We start from the raw sequence: 24,428 nt of genomic DNA on the forward strand, positions 1-24,428 counted from the left end.
TACCTGGATGTGAGAAGGCGTTGCAGATCTTCTTGTTTTCATGCTTGAGTTCATAGTGGGGCATTCGATCCCTAGAAAATGTCCATGGAAGGGTGAGGGGAGGCTTGGAATTGGGAGTCATGTTGGAGTCTCAGAATTTCCACTTAATCCAATTAATTATCTCAACGGTCACTTGTAGCTTTCCTCAAATGATCTTGTCCCTTCCCTCTACCTTGTTAATTTCTTATGCTGCTTGATTCTTACTCTTTCAGAATAAGCTGTGTGATTTATGGATTATCAGTCCATAAATGCCTATGTTCAAAGAAGACCTTTATTTTCTTGAAATCAATTTGAAATATCATCATCTCATTGAAAGGGGGGAAATTACAAAATATCCCTGGAATGCACATGATGAGAGGGGAAGAAGCTTGTCTGTGGAAGAATATATTGTGGTCTTAACCCCTGGTACCTCAGAATGTGATCTTATTTAGAGGTCCTAGGAGGTCTGCACAGTGATGAGCAATGTAAAACAAGGTCATTAGAGTGGGTCCTAATCCAATATGACCGATGTCCTTATAACAAGGGAAAATTTGAGCACAGATGTGCACACAGGAGGAGGGAAGAGATTGGGGGTAATGTTTTTATAAGCCAAGAAATTCTACAGATTACTAAAATAACAACAAAAGGTTCCCAGATACTAGGGGAGAGGCATAGAACAAGTTCTTCTTCATAGCTCTTGGAAAGAATCAACTATGTAGATATCTTGATCTTGGATTCTATCCGGAAATGTGAGATAGTATATTTTTGTTGTTTATACCACTCAGTTTGTGATATTTTATTACAGCAGTCCTAGCAAACTAATACTCTAATTATGGATACACTGTTTGGCCATAGAAGGTGCTCAATGAACAAGCACTGAATGAGTTAGTGAACTGGGGTCCCTCACAAAGGAGGCCTCTCATCCCTAGAAATTGAGATTAAGTGCTTGTGTTCTAGAATCATCATGGCACGGTTCTTCATGATCCAAACATTGAAGATAGGAAATTCTCCTTTTTAGTCCCCTGTGTTAGACAAAGTGTAACTTTTGCTGGGGCAGAGAGCTCAGAAGTCAGAGAGTTTGCTTTGTACCTTGTAAACATTCTTGAGATTAGGAGTTGTAATGAGCCTTAGGTATAAATTTGCACCCAAAGGAGGGAAAATACAAAAAATTTTGGAAGAATATCTCAAAAATTTTTTTTCCATGATGGGCAGATATTGCTGTATGAGATCAAATATTTTCTTTCTTTCTTTTTGGTACTGGGGACTGAACTCAGGGGCACATTGTCACTGAGCCACATCCCCAATCCTTTCTAACTTTTATTTTGAGACAGAATCTCACTAAATTGCTGAGGATCTTACTAAATTGCCAAGGCCGTAATTCTCCTGTCTCAGTCTCCCCAGTAGTTGGGATTTCAAGTGCACACCACTGTGGCCAGCATGGATCAAGTATTATCTCACTGTGAATCAATATGCACAGATCATTTTGTGTTAAGCACCTCTATTGTCCTGAAACTCTGACCTCTGGGGCCTTGCTAGCCCTGGAAATATTGCCCCTCTCTGGGCCAGAAAATTCCCAGAGATAGAAAATGACTCGCTTGTAAACCCACTTTTCATATGCAAAGCAATCAATACAGAGCCCAAACCCTATCTCCTTTATTAAGTTCTTACATGTGGTGCCACTACCCTCCTGGCCTAACCACTTAAGGGTCTAGATAACCAGAGCCAGCCCCTATTCCCAGAGATGACTGAAGTAATCCAAATTGGCTAATCCTTAACCTGCATACCATGCCTCCCCTGTTCCTTTCTGTTGAAGGAACAGTTCCTCTTGTCCCTTCTGCGTCCTGACTGGCCCCAGTGGTACTTCCATGGCCCTGGGAGATGTGGCATGCCCTCTCAGGAACTGTGAGTCACAAACTATCTTTTCAATGGTAAGTGTCTTCTGATATCTTGACCTCACCATATCTGAATAGTAACAAAACCTACATTTTTAGACACAAATGCCTACAAAAGCCATGTTCTCCATGCACATATGACCGACACTGTTGACATAGATAGGATCCCTGACTGATCGTGCGTGTGTCACTGATATGTATTACTGGTTGTTCTAATGATTTCCAAATAAACTGATTTGTGAGAAAATTAAATTGTAGAGACATTTGGGATAACCAAAAATTTTTGGCGTGCAAAAAGTCAAGTGGGAGTGAGGACTGAAAGACGTATCTATTTTATTGACTAATTTAAAATTTTTTTTTTTAGTTGTAGATGGACACAATACCTTTATTTATTTATTTATTTTAGGTGCTGAGGATGGAACTCAGTGCCTCACACATGGTACGTAAGCACTCTACCACAGGGCTATATCCCCAGCCCCTTATTGAAGGTATTGCCATCACAAAGATAGGTCTGGGTATGCTCTTGCTCTGTGTGATCTCAATGACCAGATCTAGCTATAAGTGGAGGTAAAAGGTATGAGAAGGAAGATTTTGTCTTTCTTCTAAGAACTTAATTGAACAATCAACATTGTTTAAAAAAAACAAAAACCCAAATTGGTTATGAAGGGTGATAATGAGTTCAAGAAGTGTGTTTCAGAAATCCCCCATTCTAGTGTATGAGAACAGGATGCCAAAGATGAAAGGGGTTGTGACACTGAGGGAAAAAGCAAAGATATCCAGGATTTCCCAAAGTGCAATTTATTGGAACCTTATAAATAGAAGTATGTGTTGGTTGGCAGCAAGTCGGGAGGATCTCTGTACCCTGAGGCAGGAGGAAGGGGTTTACGTGGTGAGCCAGACAAAGGTGGGCTGCAGCCAACAGCAGTGTACTTGGCTTTTCTCAAAAACTATTAACCTGTCAAATGTCAGTCAAGAAGCTGCCTGAGCAGCCACATCTGGTATTCCATGCTTGGTTGATGAAAGACTTTGTATGTCCTACAGGGTGTGGGATGGCAGTTCACTTGGCAGATAAAATGGAGGTGATAACCAAAACATGACATATGATTCATGTCACACTGGATCCCTAGAAGTAGAGTAAAATAGAAAATAAGTGACAATATGTAAGGACTTCTATGATTTTTTGGTGAAAATTATTATTAGATTTATGATTATTTGTTATGAATTTGCCATCTAATTTTTTACACACCTTTCTTGAATTCTGTTCTTAGCATTCTATTTTAATGTCTAGAGTGTAGATTCCATAGACAGAATCTATACCTGTCCCGTGTTACCACTGTAGTCTTGGTGACTAGCACATAGTAGTGGATTAATGAATATTTGTTAAATAAATCAATCGAATAGACGTTTATTGAAATATCTGATGAAATAGGATTAGAGACATTTTTAGAATTTCTTTTATATTTGGAACAGGTCTGTTAACTAGTCCCCACACCCTGTTTTCTCTTCCCTGTGGACACATAGCTAGACTACATTTCTCAACCACTCTTTTTTTTTTTGTGTGTGTGTGGTTCTGGGGAGTGAACACAGGGCCTTGTTCATGTGAGGCAAGCACTCTACCAACTGAGCTATATCCCCAGCCCTTCTCAACCACTTTTACTGATAGGTGGTGCCATCTGATTAATTCTGATTGGTGAAATGTGGGTAGGCCTTGTGCATGTAAATCTGCCATGTAATCCTGCAAGTTCATTCTTGTTCCCCTCATATCCTAACCGTATTCAAATCATCTAGTGACTAAGATGACATTTAAGATCGCATTTGACCCACTGGTTTGACTGCTGCAACAGAAACACATGGCTACAACCCTAATGGTTTCCATCTCTTAAAAAAAAAAAAAAAATAGGACCTTCTCTTAAGATTTCTTACTTATGCAACAGTACAGTTTATGAAGTAACCAATTCTCCAAATTCTTTCTTTTTGAGATTTAATGATTTGATCAAACCGCACTGGAGGGTCTGAAAGGGACCTGCTGAGACCACACTTTTATGTTTGTTTTTACACGTTAGGCTCTCTGATCTCCCTGCTTTGTTTCCTGCCAGCTGAGTCTTCTGTGAAACTCTGAGAAGATTTGTATAATATCTCCTCTCCCAGCTACTCAGTCTCCTTGTCTTACTGCTCTGGGCAAAATTGCTGGAGAAGGGAAGGGAAAGAGCATTCTTTCCCTGCTCATCACTAAATATCTACCCTCTTTACTCACGGCTTATGGTGACAAGCATGTCTGTGAATTGTGCCTGTGCTGAAGGATGATTTGATCAAGGGTGAAATCAGTGAAATGACAGCAAATAGATAGTTGGGCAACTAAAATTAGAAAAAGACCCCAACACATGTAGCTCATTGAAGGCTTATGCTAATGCCAAGACCTCATTTGGCTTAAAGGTCTATGGGATCTAGCTGTCAAGAATTGCATAGTCTTTTAGAATAACATTTATTCAATCAGTTAAACTTATCAAGTTCAAATCCAGAAAACAAGGAGAGAAAATTTTTATAGCATGGTCGCTTTGTATTTGGAGACTCTACCTGTAAGGACAGAATTAAAGAGTTTGCTTCACTTTTTGCTCTTTTCCAATTGGGTCAAGGAGCTATTGCCATGTAGGAGAGGGGGCCAACCCTGGGCATTCCTTTGGTACCTGACATGGCTTACACACACCAGTGCATCATCAATGGTGTGATTATGGGAACACAGTTCCAGTTCTTGTCCTTAAAGAATCTATGACTAGACCCAAACTTTGTGCATCCAAAGGGGTTAAATCATAATTTTTTGTGATTCTATCAAAGGTTAGTACTTGTGATAGTGTATGGTATGAGCTGAGTTTCAAACTGGTAAGTTTCATTTTGTATCTCACTGCTTTCTGGATCTAGGTTTCTGAAAAATTTTACACGACTTTAGAGTGAAGAGTTCTGTAATTAGTCATTGGTGACAATTGATATGAATCTAGGATAGGCTCTGATAATTTTTTTGCCAGCTGATTAATTACTGGAAGACCTGATCAGAAACCCAAGGACATAAATGGTACTGTCACAGAAACATCAGTGCAGTACTGTTTCTGTGTCCTCTGAGCAGAGCCATGTGGGACTTGAATGTTTATAGTAAAGATAGTGCTTGAAACATCCCACAAGGGTTTCCACTAGCTCCAAAGCCGAGTTGGAAGAAACTTTCTGTGGGCTTCTACAGGTTCATCCTGCTGTTTGAGCCAGGGCTTCCACTTTTCAAATTTGTTAAACCTTGCTTTAAGCTACTGTTGTTGGAGCATGTTGACTCTGGGGACCCCAACTTGCAGAAACTTCCAAGCCTCTGAGAAACTGCTGACGTCTTTTAGAACTGCTTTCTTCAAAATCACTGGGAGGTTGTGATTATCTTCAATTGTTACCCACTGTAGGATGGCTCCAAATAAGATTCATGAAGGTGGCATTGATTTCAGTGGTGCTTTATTACAAAAAGATCCAGAGACCTGATACATAATTATTGCCTGAAAGCTTTCATCAAATGTTGGGATCCTCATATTTGTTTGGAACCCATTGCAGCTTATTTCAGCAAAGTGTTTGCAGGGGAATTGCTTAGGGCTCCAATAGCTGGGACTTCCTTTTATGACAGTGTTGAGATGAGGATATTTATTATCTTTGAAAGATGGTGCTTTCATTTTAATTGCAACTTGTTAAGGTATTTGGCTAGAATGAAGTCTGGATCTTTTCTCAATGAACACTTTGACTCAGGCCAAGTCCAAGAGGACTAAAGAATTTTCAGAAAATAAATGACAAATCATTTACTGAAAAAAGAATAATTGTAGGTAAGAATCTATGATGGGACCATGTTTATAAAGGTAAATCCATCTATTATTTTCAGCCCCTTTTTGTTCTCTGGGAGTTAAGAAAACCACTAGGCAAGACTTTTTTTCTTTTTCTTCTTTTAATTTTGTTCAGCATTAAAGGAGGGAACTTCATAAACATTGATTGTCATTTACAGAAAACATTCAGAAATCATGTGTGCATTATCCGGGAATGCTAACAGTTTTCAACTAATAATTTACAGGACATAAAATAAGGACAAAACCTATTACATTCTAAAGTAATATAAAACTCTTTTTTAATTGTTAGGGAGTGCTGTTTTAATCTAGTATATTTATAATTAAAAAAACTCAATGCTTACTTCCTAAATGACTCAGGCTGCAGTTTTACTCACATACACAGAAATTAGGGCTTATATATTAAACAAGGAGAGAGAGAGAAGAAAATTGTAGATTTAAAAACTATATATGTCACTGGGTTTAAGTGTAGTTTGCTTTTTGCCTCTATAGGCTGATAATACATGGTGATGATGTAACTAAACTCCAGAAAAATCAATGGTTGACTATAGGAGGCATTATTCTTTTAAAAAGATATAATTATTATGCATTTCAGAGTGAAGACTTTTATTTTACATACTCATGGCAATGCAACTTTGGTGCATTGCCAAGAGTGGTGTGCATGCTAATGAGATGCAAACTGTACCCCTTCCACACTGCCCCTGCAGGTGCAATGGTGGTTAGTGGGGACAGCCTAGCCCCAGACAGACCATGGTGTCAATCACTGGAGGACATGGAGTTCCTCTGCACTTTGCAAGTATAGGCTGGAGCTAAGGTAAAAACATTAAATCTCTGAATGCTGGAAGTAATGAAAATCATTTCTCTCAATCCTAAACGCAAGGAAGCATTGTCAGGGATTTAAAAAATATTGGAAAGTCTCATTTAAATCTAAATATCTTTTATTATTATTATTATTATAAATTGATCCTCATAAAATACTAGCCTTTTAAAGTCATATTTGGGATGCAGGAAAAGCATCAATTTCATTGGACTTGCTCCTGCCTGTGATTCTATATTCATGACACCTTGGATTTTCCTCCCTCTCAGTCTCTCCCCACCCTCCCCCAGGTTCTTTACAGCATTTATTTGGTGAAGGTCAGTTATGGCTTCAGCGAATGAGTGGTCTGACCTCAGATTATTAATAAGAAATAAACGCGTACAAAAATATTTTGTTCATCAGAAAGCAGAGTTTGTTTTCCTTAAGCTATTCCATGCAGAAAGGTTTTGGACAAAGCCATTTGCTACAAGGAAAGATGACTTAATTCAGACAATGATTTTTTTTAAACTTTTCTTTTTCATATCATCTAGTTCAGATAGAGTTTGCAGTTCTTAGGCCAATCTTCAATTCAAATTCTTTGGAGCAGATTTAATTGACAGCCCTGTCCCTTTCTCCGTTGTATTACAAAAAGAAGCGTACACTTAACACGGATGACCCGTCAGGATGCTTAAACTGTTACAACCAGTTTCCATTAAAAAACTGAGAAGTACATGACACTCAGAAAGGAAGCAAGTACATATTTGCTCTTTGTTGTTTTCCCCCTCTAAAAAAATTGTTACAAAGTCTTATGCTTAAACAGAGACATAGAAAAATCAGTGTATTCACTGCCTCCAGTTATTTACAGCAAAAATTAGAGACAGCATACATTGTATTAGACCTTCCACAAGCATATATTAAAAGTAATTACATTTGAAAAAATATTTTATTTTTCCTCTACATTTCTACAATACATACTCAGTTTTCTGTGGGTGTAGTTTTCATTCTTGTGTGTGTGTGTTAATCAGATGAAGCAGACGGTACCGTGTCTGGATGTGGGATTTGTAGCTCTTCAGACATACCTCACGTGTGTCTACATATGGTAGTGACAGAGGCACGACAGTGCTTACCATCAGCCACAGCCAGAAGAGAGTAGTCGAATAAGAGATAAAGTGCTGCTCAGCTGGGGAGCAGACACCCTGTGTTCCTGAACTGGGCTTATTCAATTCCAGTAACCCTTGTGCTTTCGTTTTGGCTGTGAGAATAATCACTGAGCTGCTTTCTCTGATCCACTGGAGGTCATGCTTATGGTTATGCAAGAGGCAAAGATGACCATGGCCCATTCGATTCAGAACAATTTCAATATCATAGGAAAAAAGTGCACAGACAACCCCCACCGGCTGCATAGGAACCTGAGGTCTGCACTCAGAATGTGGGGGGACCACACTATCAATGATTACAGAATAAATTCTTCAGATGCATCCAACTGAGGGAAAGTAAGAACTTGTTGCAGATATTGAAGCCACACAGTGAACCACGCAGGTTGAGACTTGAAAACACGAAAGTCATGCATTTGACTTTTAGAAAAAAAAGTGGCAAGAAAGCTAGCCCCCTGGCTATCCAAGATGGAAATTTGGGCAAGACAAATAGAAGTATCTTTTATTAGCCATTGGTAAGTTGAATTGTCTTCATTTTTATACCAACATTTTGTTCAGCTAACCTCTAACTATATCCTTGAGTAGTGATAGTTCCATATGGAAACTTAACTGAAAGCCAGAAAGGCAAGATCTCTCCTTCTTTCCCTTCCACACTAGTATTATTCTAATGTCATCCTTGGATGAATCTGGCCACATTTTCTACAGATGAATAGGCTGCTAGACTGTGATTTTGATTTAAACCAGAGGTTGCAGCTGGCAGTCTCAGGGGACTCTTCTGTTCCCAGGTATGTTTGTTTGGTCTACACTCTGCATCAACTGCCATTATTTACAACTCAAGACATTTTACAGGACTAGCTCTAGCAATGCTGAGCTTCAGCCTCACAGTGGATGTCCTCTGTTAGGTGGGTTATTTCCTTGCCAGCTTGCTGCTGGACTGCTTCTCTCACTTGCATCCACTCCCTGGTCCTTTTAGGCTTTTGAATTTATAACCTCTGCTTTAAATGGACATGGGCCTGAGACTTGCACCCTCTTACCCGCTAAGAGATTTCAGGTCTTTTCTGAAAGCTCCCCCTGGTTTCCCTTATCAGGCCTTCACTTCTATTTGCTGTTTGTACTAGCAGTTGCCAACATAACATCAGATAGCACTTCATCTAAAACAGATGGACAGCTTTTCCCTCTTCTTTATAAAGGGACTTTGTGCAAAGTTTCACTCCAGATGCATGCTCCATAGTTATTGCTGTTCTATTGACTGGTGCTTCTGTTCAATTATAGACGTTCCTGTCTGAGTTAACTACCTATTGTAGTAACTTCATTGGAAACAACTGTTTAAAGAGAAAAAAAAAAAAGAATCAGGAAGAAATTATTTTCTCTAATTTCCAATAGCAGTAGAATTTTTCTTTGTTTCTTTAATAAACAGAAACAAAGAACATGGAATGACATTGACATTATTTGCCTCTGATTTTTTTTTTCGGGGGGCGGGGATTGTAAGTTTTCTGTTGACCTTGTGACATAAGAATTGTTTTTGCACTCAGGCCAGGTACACGTAACAGGGTAGAGTGAATGTGCACTGCCTCTCCATCTGCCTGGTTCTCTACAGTTTAGTTGGACTGTTGGAAGTTAGGGGTTGAACCAGGCAGCCACAAAGGAAATAACACTGATATCTCTCTCACATGTCTTGTTGACATACAGAGTTCATTACAATTTAGGGTCTCTTAGATTCTGCCAAAGACATCTACTTACCCCAGAGATCATGATATTCCTCTTTGTACCTATCCAGAACCCTGAAGACAGTGTTAAGACAAGGGAAATCCAGAAGAGCATTTTTACAGTACATCTCTTCCCTCAGATTTTAATCTTTGAGAATAAAAGAGCCACAGAAAAGGGGCTATTGCAATGATGCAAGTTGTCATGTGGGAAGTGAAAGCAGATTTGGAACTTCTTCTTCTCTTCTTCTTCTTCTGCTTCTTCTTCTTTTTTTAATTTTTAGAACTGGGAATTGAACCCAGGGATGCTTAACCACTGAGTCACATCCTCAGCCCTTTTTATTTTGAAACAGTGTCTCACTAAGTTGCTTAGGGCCTCACTTGTAATCCTCCTGCCTCAGCCTCCCGAGCCACTGGGATTATAGGCATGCACCACTGTGCCAGGCTTCTCTTATTTTCCTTTCAAAATTTGCTCTTTCTTCTATGGACACAGATACACTGGCACTCAAATCTGCACAGCTTTACTTCCCTTGTCAATGTCATCCAATGCCAGTTAGATTCCCTTCTTTTTCTTGCTTAGGATTTGCATAGGAAGCTTGGATTTTCTGGGGCATATCTACTCCTAAAAATGGAGCACCTGATTATTTGACTCTTAGAAGATTTTAGAAAATAAAAGTAAGTTTTCCTTATTCATCTGCAATTTTTAGGTAAGTCCAAATAATAGAGGCCAGTTCAGTTTATGACATGAAATAATTACACATGGGTCTGAAAGCCTTGTCAGAGAGGTTCTCTCACTGGCATATTTAATTTGTGCCATTGAAATTTTGTTGTCATTTTCCTGTTTTTTCCCCTCCTTCTTGATGTAATATATATTTTTTATTATTTTATTTTTTAAATGAAACATCCCTGAGCAGAGACAGTGCAACATCTGCAGTGATTGTCGTTTACGAAGCACGAAGTGAGGAGTACAGACTATGGATTCCTTCTTCCATTGCACACCTTATCAGGAGTGTGTTTGTTAGTTCCCAGGGGGAAAGGACAAAGTGCTGGGATTGTATGTTGTAAAGAAAGTTGTTCTTAACCAAATTTTCAAAATATCTTGACATGTAGTCATAAGAGATGTTCAAAGGGCAGCTTTTTTAAGGCTTTGTTACTATGAAAAACATGACTTGATTCTCCTGTCAGGGGAAATTTGGCAACTGTAGCCAAAACTGAAAATCTCTTTTCTCAACTGAAGTGGGCTGAGCTTGTACTGGTTGGTTTCCATTGCATTGTTCTGGTTCAGTTGCTAGCTCTGTTTCCTGTGTCCCTGGCTTCAAAAAGTTCGTGCAGTCCCAATGAAATGCTTGCACTAGTGGAAATGACACAAAATCAAAACCAGTATCTCCCGAGACAAATGCGGGGAACAATCTTTTTTCCTACACCACCCATGGGACAAGGGAGGAAAAAATTCTCAGCTACTTCATCAATTGAGCCAATTTAAATCCTCTAAGGTAAACTGGAGGCAACGAATGATTCCCTTTGCAACAGAGCAGGAATTACAGGCTGCCAATGGGAAGCACTAGGCCAACAGAACAATGAAAACAAAGTTTGACATAAGTTCAAAGCTCAAAGGGAAACACCAAGTAGACACATTAAGCATCGCCTATCACAAGCCAATCATAAAACATACATTGCATTTGGAAACGGCTTGGTTTAATTGAGTGCCTTCCATTACCCTGCTTTCCTAGCAATCAGTAAAGTAATCTTTCCATTAGAAGGAAATATGACTCTTGGAATTAATTCTTTATACAAAGAGCTAGCAGGAGTGACATTTATACCAAAAAGAATTGAGTCCCTGTAGCAGCATAATAAGCAGTCTACAGCTGTCTTCTTAAACCAAAGGTAATTTGGTTCAATGTAGTTAAATTAATTGAATATAACTAGTCGAGAAAGAGATTCATTATTTTAAAGCCTTTTTGTTTTTCCCCATTGGTTTGGAATTCATCAATCATGAGGTAAGAAAAGCCTTCGTTTTCTAAAAGGAAAAGACTAACACTACTGTTTTGATCACCAATCAGGAATTCTGAGGCAACATGGAGATGGCACTCGACCATGAACTTTAGGAGATCATAGGAAATGAAAAACAGTCAAGGTCCCCATGATTTGAAATTTACAAAGCAGGTGTGTGTGTGTGTGTGTGTGTGTGAGAGAGAGAGAGAGAGAGAGAGAGAGAGAGAGAAAGGAGGGGGGAGCGCTGTGTGTTTGATAAGGGAAAAATGGCAGGTCTTTATGCACAGTCTGGCCTACACTTAAGGAGATTGTAATTTTCACTGTCTTAATGTAAATTTCTCTCATAGTTTCCATTTTTAACAATCTTACTTTGGCTCAGATAATACCAAAGACATAGGCCTCAGGGACATGGACAAAACAAATGTCTTGGAATTTATGCTTAATTTTACCTGAGAGATGAGAACTTATACAAGAATGCCCAAATTCTCTGATTTTGATGTCACTCTTGCATTCTGTAAGTTTAAGGGTTCCTAAAAATATAATCTAGGATGGATGGATAATGCAATTTCAAACTGCAGAGAAAGTAGTTGTGGCATTGGGTATATTCCTTCCATAGAATAAATATATATTTTTCAATCTGTCAAGTTTTTGCTATATTTTAATAATACAGTGTTTTGGAGTTGAAGAAAATTAGAAGCCCCAGGCTAGAATGACATAGAAAGCTCTGCCTCCCCCATTTTTATGTTTTTTCTAACAAATACATAAGGATGAATATCAAGAAATACTTTTTAACCTTGTATGTTCTACTTCTGCCTCTTTGTCAAAAAATGATTAGAGAGAAAATGTTTACCCCAAATGGCGATGGACACTGGGAACTGGTTTACTTTTTTTACTGTTATTTTTCTAGAGCAAATGGCTGGTGGTAATAATGCACAGACCGTATTGGTTGAAGACACTGAGCACCAAAATCAAGTTTTTGTCACAACCAGAAATCCAAACCCTAAGAAAAACAGTGTTTTATATGTTCTGGTATAAAACAGGAAATGTCTAATTGTTTGGTCAAAAAGCATCCCATGCCTTTCAATATTATCTGCAGCCCAATTCTCAAAACAGGAAAATGGCTCCAAAGTCTTTCCCCCAACTCAGTATGGGACCATCTTGACAAGGCTTTGATGTCACTGATAGAAATAAGAGTTTTTATACAGAGGCTGTGCATTACATGGATTTCTTTGTAGACTTATTTCTGAGCTGGTACCGATCTGCTGTTGACTATAGATGAAAACTCTGGCTGAAAAAACAAACCCTGATTGTCTAACATAAAAGTAACACATAACACAGAAGGTAAATAATATAAGAGAGTCTGACTGAACCTCCCTTGCTAGTAGGTATGGTATTTTAAGCCACAGTGCGTGTGCATGTATAAGTAATAGTCATATATAATATTCCACATATTATATAGTTATTACATACATGCACAGTACTTTCCAAGACAGCTACAAATTTACACATGCATCAACTATCTAAAAACATAGAAATAGATAAGCCTATTAAGTGGAATTTTCTTAAATTATATTTGAACAATCAACAGGAAAAGTAATCATGTAAAGTACCGCTCTGTTCTTGTATATATCTACAATAAAATTCTATAAACAGTTGTCTCCAAAACATACCCGAATAAAATTAAAAAAAAAAAAGATAACACCCGGTGTCCTATATTTGTATATTTATGGTCATTTCAAAACAAACAAACAAAAGAGCCCCACTCAGGTGCATATTTACATTCTTCAAACTGTAGCGGTGAAAAATAACTCTATGAAGTGCAGGACATTCCTAATGTTGCAGTAGTGACATTTTTCTTAAGTCTTCATGAACACATTGCTTTCGTCTTAATGGTGGTGTACTCCACGACTGTGAGCCAGTTCTCTCGTCCCCTTCATTTGCAGACGGTGGCACAGTCAGGGTTAAAGAGCTCCTTGTATAATGGAGGAAACAGTGTATTCACTATGTCAGGATGAGATTGCTTAAATACCTGCAGCTTCTCCCCGTGCAAGTTGCAAACTGCCGTGATGGTTGGTATCTTGGCTATTAACTGCAGAATGGAGAAACAGGGAGGGAGACAAAGAGAGAACTCATTAGTGCTCTGTCTTCTCAGTCTTTCCTAGCCCCAGAAAAAGGTAAATGGCTTTGGAAAAAGATGTTCAGAAAGAATGAACGCTCACTTTCCGCTTCTCTTTAGAACAAAACAAAACTACACCTCTCTTCGCATCTCCTAAGGAAAAATTAAGAGAAGAAAAGAAAGCAGGGCCAAGCTTCCTGATTCACTGTTTGAAAATAAAGAATGTATGGGAAATCGTCTGCTTTAGTAGTTAGGAGTGGGTGCTGTGCAGACGGGATGCCTGAATGGAAATCCTGCTTCCAAAATAGCCTAATGATACTGTGGCTGTGACATAATTCTGTCTCAGTTTTCGCTGTTGTAAAATGGGCTTACTAATGGTGTCTACTTTGTTAGGTTCTTGGGGGGACTGAACAAGTTAATTCTTAAAAAAGTGTTAAGAATGCTGTAGGTGCAGAACATAATTATTAGATAATACTGTTATCATCTCTCAACTCCTACATACTTGTACGACATGAATATTAGATGTTTTGCTGTAGAAGGTGATAATGTTAGGTAAGTTTGACAAACGGTGTGAGGTAAATCCATAATTATCTGTACTGCTGACTCTCCAACTCTCTAAACTTACCTGTGCCTCTCTAATCCCTTTCTATTATAAGGAATAAAATGAAACCTATGCCTAATCAAGAAAGATTGTGGGAGGTCACTGGCATTTAGCAACTTTAGGGAGGTATTTAAAAATGAGTGGGAGAATATTCACTTGAAATTGCTAGATTTTGATGTATAGGTCTCGTGTAGGATGTAACTTTTTGAGTTAAACTACCCCTAAGACAATGTTTTATAACCATTTAGAAGGTCTATAGTTTGTTAAATGCTGGGCAGGTCTAAGGAGATGAGCAATTCTAGCTTTTAACATCCTGCATGTTAGGAGCACATCAAATCTATCCTTTAGTGTCAAATTAGCTTAAACAAATGTCCTCATGGTCATATTACCGTGAGGAATGAGGTATGTTCTTCTATACAGACCACTCTATAAGTGTGATGGTTTATATAGCTGACTAAGATACCCTTGAAAATGATGATGATAAAATACAATTAAATAAAACCAATCTTATCACCAATTAAGCTCATTGCACTTCCTGTCCCATTAAATGACAAAAATCCATTTCAGCCTTTGAAGTAAAAGAGGAAATAGTTACTTTATGGTTTTTCAACATTAGAAAATTGCACTCTTTCATTAATGTTCCTTTTAACAACTAATGACTGACTAAGCATACTATGAACAATTTTAAAATGGCGTTGGGATTAAAGCTGTTGATACACTAAAAGGATCGAGAATCCATAAAGATATTTGGGGGTTCAGACTTTCCAACCTAGCCATCTCCACTTCTCTTTAAAAAGGGATACAAATGAAAACTGTGGAATCTTTGTCTACAGAATGGATGTGAAACTTTTGATTGAGAATGCAGACTTTCTTTCCAACATTATGAATTACATTTTTTCATTCATGATACTCCACAGCGATTAATTGCATGTTTACTATGTGACAGGTCTTCAGTTACACACCAGAATGCACAAAATAGTTATGGTTCTTGTTTGTAGTCTACTTGTGAAGACAGATGGGAATAAAGTTACCACACTGTCAAACGCAGATGGAAAAACTGTGGAGCGCTGTAGAAGAACGGCGGCATGGCGGTGGATAATAGGATGCTCTCCCTTCTTGTGGCAGACCCAGGGAATGCTGCCCTGAGAAGGTGACTGTGGATCTGAGCTCTGAAGGAACAGTGAGAGCTAAGTAGGTGATGGGGAGGAGACACATAATATACCCCCAAATCACAGGCAAAGATGCTGTGGCACTTAGTGCCTTGGAAGAAGTGAGGGCAGCTCAGGGTCGTTGCAGCAGGAGGTGAGCATGTTTGGGGATAAAGATGGAGAGATGCACATGGCCACATTATGGAAGCCCTCATGGTCTATGTTGTAGTCTTTGAAAGAGTTTTAAGTAAAAATAAAGATAATCAGAAGCCCATTCTGCAATCTCACATTGAGACCGTGGTGGAAAACTTTATTTTCTAGAGTGTGAGGGTGTCCACTTAACTGAGTCCCTTGGGAAATCATTCAAGCTCTCTTAACCAGCTGGCTCACCCAGAAGGAAACTGCAACAATTTAGGAACACTTCCTGCACATTACAATTCTCCCTGAAATAGCTATTGAATGCAGAGAGGCTTTGAAAGCTTTCTATAGTCGTCTACTATTGAATTGATGTGCAGAGCTCCTGAAACTTTCAGATGCAACTCTATAATGACTGTCAATCTTTAGTGTGCCTAAGAATCACCGGGGTGCTTCCTAAAAAGGCAGATTGCTGGGATCTACTCCTTGGGGATTCGGTATCAGTAAGTCTGGGTAGCACTCAGATTCACGTTTGACACAAATATTCTCCACAAAACTCATGTCTATGGAACAGACTTTGAGCAACACTGCTTTAGTTGTTTGTATCTTATAAATCTACAACTGGCTTTCAAAACTGGAAAGTAAACTCTGTATTGTATTTTAAACAGTCCTGGTAGTTGAGTGTCAATCTCTTTTTCAGAAGGCAGACGATGACATTATTATAATCTAGAAAGAGAAAGTTGAGGGTTGGTGATGTAATTCAGTGGTAGAACACTTGTCTAGCATGTGTAAGGCCCTCGGTTCAATCCTCAGCACCAACCCTACCCCCCAAAAAAAGGAGAGAGGGAAGATTGCATTCTCCAAGTTCTATTATATGCCCTGGGACAAGTAATGAACTTCTAGAGTTTTCCCTGTGACACACAAAGAGAAGTAGTCTAGGATAAAGAACATGGGTTTTCAAGTCAGACTGGATTCAGATACTAGTTCTGCCATTTACAGTTATATGACTTTGGGTGAGTCACTTAACCTCTCAATTATCTTATTGGTCAAATTCTGATTGTAACATTACCTCCCTCAGAGGGATATTGAAGGATTTAATGAACCAACACATAAGTTTTCCAGTGGTGCCTGGCACATAGTGGTGTCACACACAAGCAACTGCCATGCTTCCATTCCTACAGAATCCTTCTTTCAAGGAGAGAAATCGCCAAGGCCATCTAATTCAGTCAAATAACTCAGAGGGGCAGGAAACCAACTTAGCCCTAACCAACCTCTAAAAATCGAGTCTTTGTCTATTATGTGTTAGTGCATGGGGAAATCAGCTACTTACTTCTATAAAAATGAAAAAGCAAAATCATATTGATTTTCCATTTTCTTATAGCAATAAAACAAGTTGCTCATTTTATTAACTGTGATTTATAAAGAAGAATCCTATGTACTATAGTTCTTCAAGCATTTTTCTTCTCCTTTAATGAAGGGAAGGTATGAGAAATTAAATGCAAAAGAGGATGACTGAGATTCTTCAGCGATTGCTCTTTTGACTGGAAATATGTAACAGTGTGTTTCACTTTGGAAAGTGAATATTGGACTCTTGCCCCTTTATGCTAAAAGTTGGTGTCTTGAAACAATGATGAGATAATTTCCAAGCACATATCTGATGTTTCCATGTGGAATTTAAATACTGAGTTTCCTTGGGGCAGGGGGAGCTGCTGTCTCGGAAGAGCCTGGTTCTGCCATTTTTTATGGGTTTTGGATCCCGTCCCTTTTGTTCATCTGTAGAATGGGTCGAATGGTCAAAGAGCACCTGGACAATTTCAGCAAGGTGCGCTGAAAAAGCAAAACTTCCTCAACCTCTGCAGTACCAGAAGAGGCTGGTTGAGAGACATCCAATCAGCTGCAGGTACAGAAGTGCTGATAGTGACATCCACCACAGCAGCATGAAGGGCCAGGAGGCCATGCGAAGGCAGTGGCAGCACTTGTCAGAGCCCAGAAGGGCCTGGTGGGGAAGACAGCAGGCAGTCACTTATTGCTCATTAATATTATGTACTGCAGCTGGGGGACCCCCATTTCAAAGGGAGCTCAGAGCAGCCTCAGCAGCAGTTAATGGCTCAACAACTTTTTAAACAGCTGGGGAGGTGATCCAGAAGCACTTGGAGATGGAGGGGGTAGTCAATTTCAAATCATCATGAAATTCCTTCATGTTTAAATAATCCCCATAGCAGAAGTAGACAGAGGGTCTATAAAAAGCCATTTTCACACTCATCTCTTTCTTATGACAAGCATTTCTTATAAGAAGGAAGCTTCAGCTTATACCTACAGGGGTCTACAAGAAGAAAAAGCGGCTGTTTGAGAAGAGATAATAATCCTATGCTTCTCTCCACAGTGTGGTTTCATGAGAAAACTCACAATTTTATAACTGGCACATTTGATGTTGGAAAAATGGGACATGCAGAGGGTAAAACTAGTAATCTTGTTCATGTGGGTTTCCAGGCCACCAGGAAGCCAGGAAGCTAGCAATGGTTTGATCAAAGTGGAAGAAACTTCGGAAGCCCGGATAAAAACACATGAAGTGAGGCTGAATACATCCATGTTGCCTGGCCATTCACATTGCTCTTTGTGATTTTTGTTTGACCAAACCTAGACACTAGGATTCGAATTATGATATTGAACTTGAGATATATTTCCAGGTCATTAGCCCTCTGCCCACCACCCCTACACCAATCTTGGCATCCGTGTTATGGGGCATGTTCTTTCTACCCTGGACATTGTTGGCTAAAGTGGAAGTGGACACTTCAACTTAACCGGGGCTGGAACTGGGAATCAGACAGAGCCTGTAAGGTACTTTCTAAATGTAGCAGAGACTGCAAGTAACCTAAGGAGCCAAGGGCTGGCTGTATTTCACCATGTGGACCAGAGAAAACTGGTGTTCAGAAAGGAGGAACACTGAAGTAGATATTTAAAGTAGGAAAATATGTATGAGATGCAGAGTTCCTAAGGCTTCTCAATTCCTTATTTTATTTAGTACCTTCTTGAATGGGGGGGGGATGTCGAAAGCTTGATTTTAGGTTTTGTGATAAATTCTTCATTATTTGTTATTTTATTATTTTGCTTAAGCTAGCTGGAATTGGTTCCTGTTACTTGTAACCAAAGAATCCCAATGAATGTATTAACTTGCAACTTGATGAGTGCGGAATAATACCCAAACCTCTCTTCTCATTTACAGACCTTTAATCTGATGGACAACCCTTGGAATTTTAGGGTGTTGGGCATATAGTGTATGCTAGCAAACTGTCAACTGCTAAAATAGACTGAAATAATCAAGCCCCTCACTGGTGTTCTTTAAGGAAACTGCCATGAATCCTTCACCATTTTCTCCTTGTACCTGGCATATAGTACATATTCACAATGAATGTAGGTTCAAGTAGAAAACTGTCCCAGGGGAGAGCTGGGTTTCTTGAGTATAGATTTGAAATTTAAAAATGTGGGGGCATTGTTGAGTTATTTTCTATAATTTTGCCTATTCTTGTGATTTTTTAAAATGGGTATTTACTATATAGTAGAAGCCTGAGGGGGGGCGTTCTGGAGTGCCTGAGAAGTGGTTACCAGGTAGGTTAACTTTGTAAGAATTCACTGAGATATGCAGTAATGATATTAGTACTTTTCAGTATATGTGTTTTATTCTAAATGAACTATAGACTTTTTTAAAAAATGTTTTATTTTTAGTTGTAGATGGACATAATATCTTTATTTTATTATTATGTGGTGCTGAGGATCGAACCCAGGGCCTCGCATGTCCTAGGTGAACGCTGTACTGCTGAGCCACAATCCCAGCCCTATAGACTTTTTTAACACATAAAACACATTCCTGGCAAACAGAATGAAGAGGTTGAGACCACAAGTCACATCATCTGGGAAGTGGCTCCTCAAGTTCTGATTAGACTGCACTAATTTCGAGATGAAATTAAACCAGAATCTTTAGTCCCACCTACTGAAAATTCTAATATAACATCCAGGGCCTTTCAGGAAGATTAAGCAAGGTGCTGGATTTAGGCATAAACATTCCATTATTAATCACAGTGTGGTCTGTTTTGATCTCATGGAGAAAGTATTGAAAATCAGTGCAAATGACCTTTTTCAGTTTTCATGATCTCTCAGTGTTTGTTCCATAGAGTCTCTGAGCAACGTGATTTTTTCTTCTTATTCGTATCATAAGAGAACTACTAATATGAGAGTGGCAAGGTGAGTCGTTTCAAGTAAAATTTCAAATATTCACATATACATGGGGTTGTTGAAGCCTTCCATCTTTTAGGCTTTGAGTCAATAACTTGGTATTATCATTCACTGAAAGACAAGCTTCCTTTTCATGTTGATGAAACAGTTTTGTTATCTTTAGGCTAGGACAGGAATTAAGGAGTTAGTGAACCTGTTGGCAGGTACCTTACCAGCTTGATTTACTATAAGTTTGGGGGGAAGTTGGAAGTTTCCAGATACCTGAGCAGAAGTGACTCTTTCTGAGCCTCTCAAACATTTAGGAGCAGCTCCCCACGAATTAACTGTTCAGGTACAGAAATTGGCCTAATTGGGTTCAAATTCTGGTCTTACCTTTTCAAGCTAGTTAACTTTGGGCAAAATACACGGTTGCTTGAATTTTTAACTTTCTCTATTTTAAAATGAGATTTAAAAAACTGGAGTTTTGAAAGTTAAATATCAGTACATTCAGAATCCATCAGTATAGCTAGTGCATGATCCATGGTAAATGCATTATTACCACTGTTTTTATGAGTTATATGATTTCAATCATGCATTGCTTTTCATTTTAGTCATGGAGATACTTTGTATTTTCTCTCTGGGTCACGTAAATTTATAGCTCCTATACGTTTATATATTTTGCATATTTGAACTGCAATAAATATTTGTTGAGTAATTAAAATGGATGAAACTTAGAAACCTTTCCTACTTTACCTATTTCCAAGTGAGTCTTTCTTTTGCAGTTTGAAAGCTGTGGCTAATTGAGGCTGTCTTCTCTAGAGAGTGCCTCACCTGGAAGGTGAAGGCAGTGCTCTGGACCCTTACCTAGATAAGAGATTTTTGCTCAGACAGAATGATGGCCTCAAGAGGCTATGTGTGAAGTAGGCAGGAGGGGTAAACTTCCCTCTTGTCTGAACTTCAGAGAGTCCAGATTAGTGATGCTGAATAGAAATATAATGTAGGCTTTAGAAGTAATCTATAAATATCTAACAGCCACACTAGAAAAAGTAAAAAGAAACAGGTGATATTAATTTGATTTAACTTAAAATACCAAAGTGTTACTTCAACATATAAACAGAGAAAGTACAAATGAGACATTTTACATTGTAGGTCTTTAAGATCGGTGTAAATGTAGGCCTAGAGGCCAAGGAAGGCGATCTTGCGTATCTTGCAATGTAGGTGTTTAAGGCGTTCATGCCTAAATAGGTCAAAAGACCAAAAAACAAAGGGAGGCCCCTCCCTCACCTCCCAAGGCCTCCTGGAAAACAGTGCATGTATGCTGTGTTGGGTAAAGTTGGACCATTTAGCCTGACTACTTGGATTCAGGTTGATCCCCTTATGCCATAGTCCATATGTATTATTGTCTATTTGAAAAGTGGGACTTTGCAGTGATGTTGTGGGGAATCAGGAAAAAGTTCTAGTGTTTTCTCTGGGGCTGTGCTGAAAGGAAGCAGCTGTCTCCACGGTAGCCCACTTGGCAGTGGTCATGAACCAAGCAAAATATCTGAGATGGAGTTAAACCTCAAAGGAGGAGATTTGTCACCACTTGATCCAGTTCTTCTTGGCCACAACTAACCTTGAATCTCCACTGCATTTTCTTTTTCTCCATTCCTCTCTCTCAGTGCCCCTCTCTTCCCACCCTTTTCTCTTCTTTCCTGTACTGGGGAAATGATTGCATAAAGGGACATGGCTGACACATGCTCATGTACAGCAAGAGCTTAAGAAGACTAACCAGAAAAGAGAGGGTGGACAGACAAGAACTCTCTGGCCAGCCAGGAATAGGAAGAAAGAGAGGAATGAGATTCTGATCTTCAGCAAAATTACTACAGATACTACCACATGCTGGAAGAGTTAGAAAGGATTATCAGGATACAACTGTGGGTGTAAAGCCACTAGAAGTATGGAGAAGTATGGTGTGTCCCAGGATTCCTGGAAAGCTGGCATCTATATAATGTGGCAAGGCACAAGGATTTAGACAGATTTGGAGATGTGAAGGGAAGGCATGGATTCACTGACGTGTTACATCTGTGGCAAAATGAAAAGCAGAATTCCCTCTTGGTGTGCACATGGAGGACTGAGTGGGCTTTGAAGTCTGAGGTACTTCTCCAGAAACTTCTCCTTAGTTTGCTACTTTACACTTCTCAATATAACTTTGGTCAAGAACACAACACAAGAGTGTTCTATATCTTTTCAGGAATGCTGGGAAAAATACATACACTACCTAACAATATTTCATGACTCTAGTTATCCAGGAGGCACAAAAAGAAGGGCTTAATTGAGAAGCATACATCACACCTGCCTCCAGTTATGGGCCTGACCCAAAGACCACATTTCAAAAAGAGTTGGAAACATGCACCTGAGGGCAAGATGTGCGCAAGATGTACAGATCCAAGCTTTGCCCTTAAACCAAAACAAACCTTTTCTCCTCATGAGTTGTTTACATCAGGTATTTTGTCACAGTGGCAGAAAGCTGACACAGTATTCTGTACACTGAGAGTGTATTTGTCCTCAGAATGTTAAAACAGCCGGTGCTTTGCCACAGCCTGGCTTGAGGACCGGGCTCCTCTTCCAGTTCCTGTCTCAGCAACTTCAGTCAGGGCAACAAGAGGGGCAGGTTTAGTGACTGGTAATGAAGTTGCCAGAGAACTGAAACACCAATGGTCTTTACAGTTCATATGTTCCCAGTGATTTTCTACCCTTTTCTCTGCCTCAGCAGGGACCCTGACATTCTCAACTGAGAGAAGCAAGAGTACCAGGTTCTGAATTACCACAGGTCCTCACCTAGGAAGAAACTCCATCAAAATGAGTCATGGCAGCACTAAATACCCAAGGAGACGGAGCCCCTCCTGGAATCCTGACAGAGATGCTGGCCTTTGGCTTTATAAACATTTTACACTATGCAGCTTTGGGGCTAGAAGAGCATCTCAAACTAAATGATCAGGGTGCACAGAGTACTAATTGGAATCAGCAAGACATGGCAAAATCCGTCTTTTTCTTCACTTTTTTTTTTTTTTTAATTATGGCAAAACATCTAAAGAGTCCTTAAATAATCACACAGTACCCTGAACTGGAGGGCAAAAGCTGTGAGAAGGAACCTTTGTTTTTCTCTTCTGGGCATGAAAGATGTTATACTGAAGGGACCTTAAAGACCAGGCAGTCCAACCTACTCATTTCCCAGACAAGGAAAATGAAGCCCAGAGAACAGATGGGCTGCCTCCTCTAGTCATATGGGGCTTAAAAATATATATGTATATTTATTTTTTTTCATGAGCTTTAGTGAGAGTGACCAGTGTTATCTCATTTCCTGGCTTCTCAAATCCGGGATCCAGCCAAATCTAACTATTATTTATAGTCTGAACATACCTTATACTTTTCTACCTCCATACCATCGCCCCCATCACGTGGAATGCCATTCTTTACTTCCCCAACCTCCCAACTTCCATCTTTCGAAAAGTTTTCATCCTTCAGTGATTAGCCAACATATACCATCTCTTGGATAAACATTTTCCAGATGAAATGAGATTTCCTCTGTCAACTCCAACAACTAATACAATAACAGCAACAGTGTTCACATGTTACCTATTATGGATTAGGCAGATTACTTATATTTAATCTCATTTAGTCCTCAAAATAACCTTTTGACACTGGTGCTATCTTTAGTCATATGGTATTAATGAGGAAATGGAGAGTTTAAATCAGAGTTCTGGATCACTTGGCTAGTAAGTGACTCTGACAGTTTAATATAAATATGCTACATATCATTATGATGCTGAGAGAGGAAACTAAATTCTTTAATATGATATTTTCTCTAGTCCCCAATTCACCCAACAAAAAAACAACAACAAAAAAGCTAATTAATATATGAGAACTCAAGCTTCTTAGTTTATGGGTACAGGATCTCTGCATTTTCAAAGTTTAAATTTGGCCAAAGGCACAAAACACTGAACTTTAATTTCAGGAAGTGGGTGTATAGAAAGTGTGTTGGAGTCATTTTTCTTTCAGAATGATGTTTATTGACTGTATTTCCCCAGTATCTTATCCTGATGTCTGTTGCACCTGTTCATGGTCAAACTGGTCAGTGGTATAAATAGTCTTTTATACCATACACAGAAAGGAGATCTAAATGCTAACCCCTCCCCATCTACTGGGGATTCAACTCGAGCCTCCAGACTTGAATACAACATTTTGTGTATGTGTGCCTTTTTCTAGATAGGCGTTTTATAGTCCCAGGGGTTCTATGAATAACAAATATTAAGAAGGGTCATCACTGTCTAAGGGATATTATGGAGGTAGAGGAGGTCCATGACTTGAAGAGAGAAGAAGCTCTCTTGAAAGTTGGGTGGAAGAGTTCCTCTTAGGTTTGAACAAAACTTTTCCTTTGGGGGAGTTCAATGAAAGGGCATCTGTGATGGTTGAGATCTTAAATGCATCTAGAAGGCCCAGATTCTAAAGGCTTGTTTGCAAGTCTATGACACTATTGGGAGGTAGAACCTTTAAGAAGTGGGGCCTAGTGGGAGGAAGTTAGGTCACTTGGGGTGTGCCCTTGAAGCAGATATTGGGACTCCAATCCCGTCCTGTCTCTCTGCTTTCAGGTTGCCATAAAGTGAGCAACTTGACTTCACCACATATTCCTTGTTACCATGTCTGCCCTGCCACAGACCCCAAAACAATGAAGCCAATCAACTGTGCCCTGAAACCTCTCAAACTGTGAACCAAAACAAACCTTTCCTCCTCATGAGTTGTTTATATCAGGTATTTTGTCACAATG

General features: G+C 39.2%; 1 protein-coding gene and 1 non-coding gene across 2 annotated transcripts in view; one reads left to right on the forward strand and one right to left on the reverse strand.

Annotated features, from left to right (window-relative positions):
• Positions 1-13,101: 13,101 nt before the first annotated feature.
• The window catches only part of Rorb (RAR related orphan receptor B), a 46,734-nt gene continuing 35,407 nt past the window's right edge, over positions 13,102-24,428 (reverse strand). The window contains exon 8 of the mRNA XM_027940114.2: positions 13,102-13,501. Coding sequence (XP_027795915.2) covers positions 13,346-13,501 — 156 coding nt within the window. The 3' untranslated portion in view covers positions 13,102-13,345. The remainder of the gene's footprint in view (positions 13,502-24,428) is intronic.
• Positions 17,029-17,108, forward strand: LOC114096614 (small nucleolar RNA SNORD121A). Its single transcript, XR_003583458.1, has one exon. It is a non-coding gene; the product is annotated as a small nucleolar RNA SNORD121A (small nucleolar RNA).

The sequence above is a fragment of the Marmota flaviventris genome, chromosome 13 (assembly GCF_047511675.1).
Source record: "Marmota flaviventris isolate mMarFla1 chromosome 13, mMarFla1.hap1, whole genome shotgun sequence".
Lineage (NCBI taxonomy): Eukaryota > Metazoa > Chordata > Mammalia > Rodentia > Sciuridae > Marmota > Marmota flaviventris.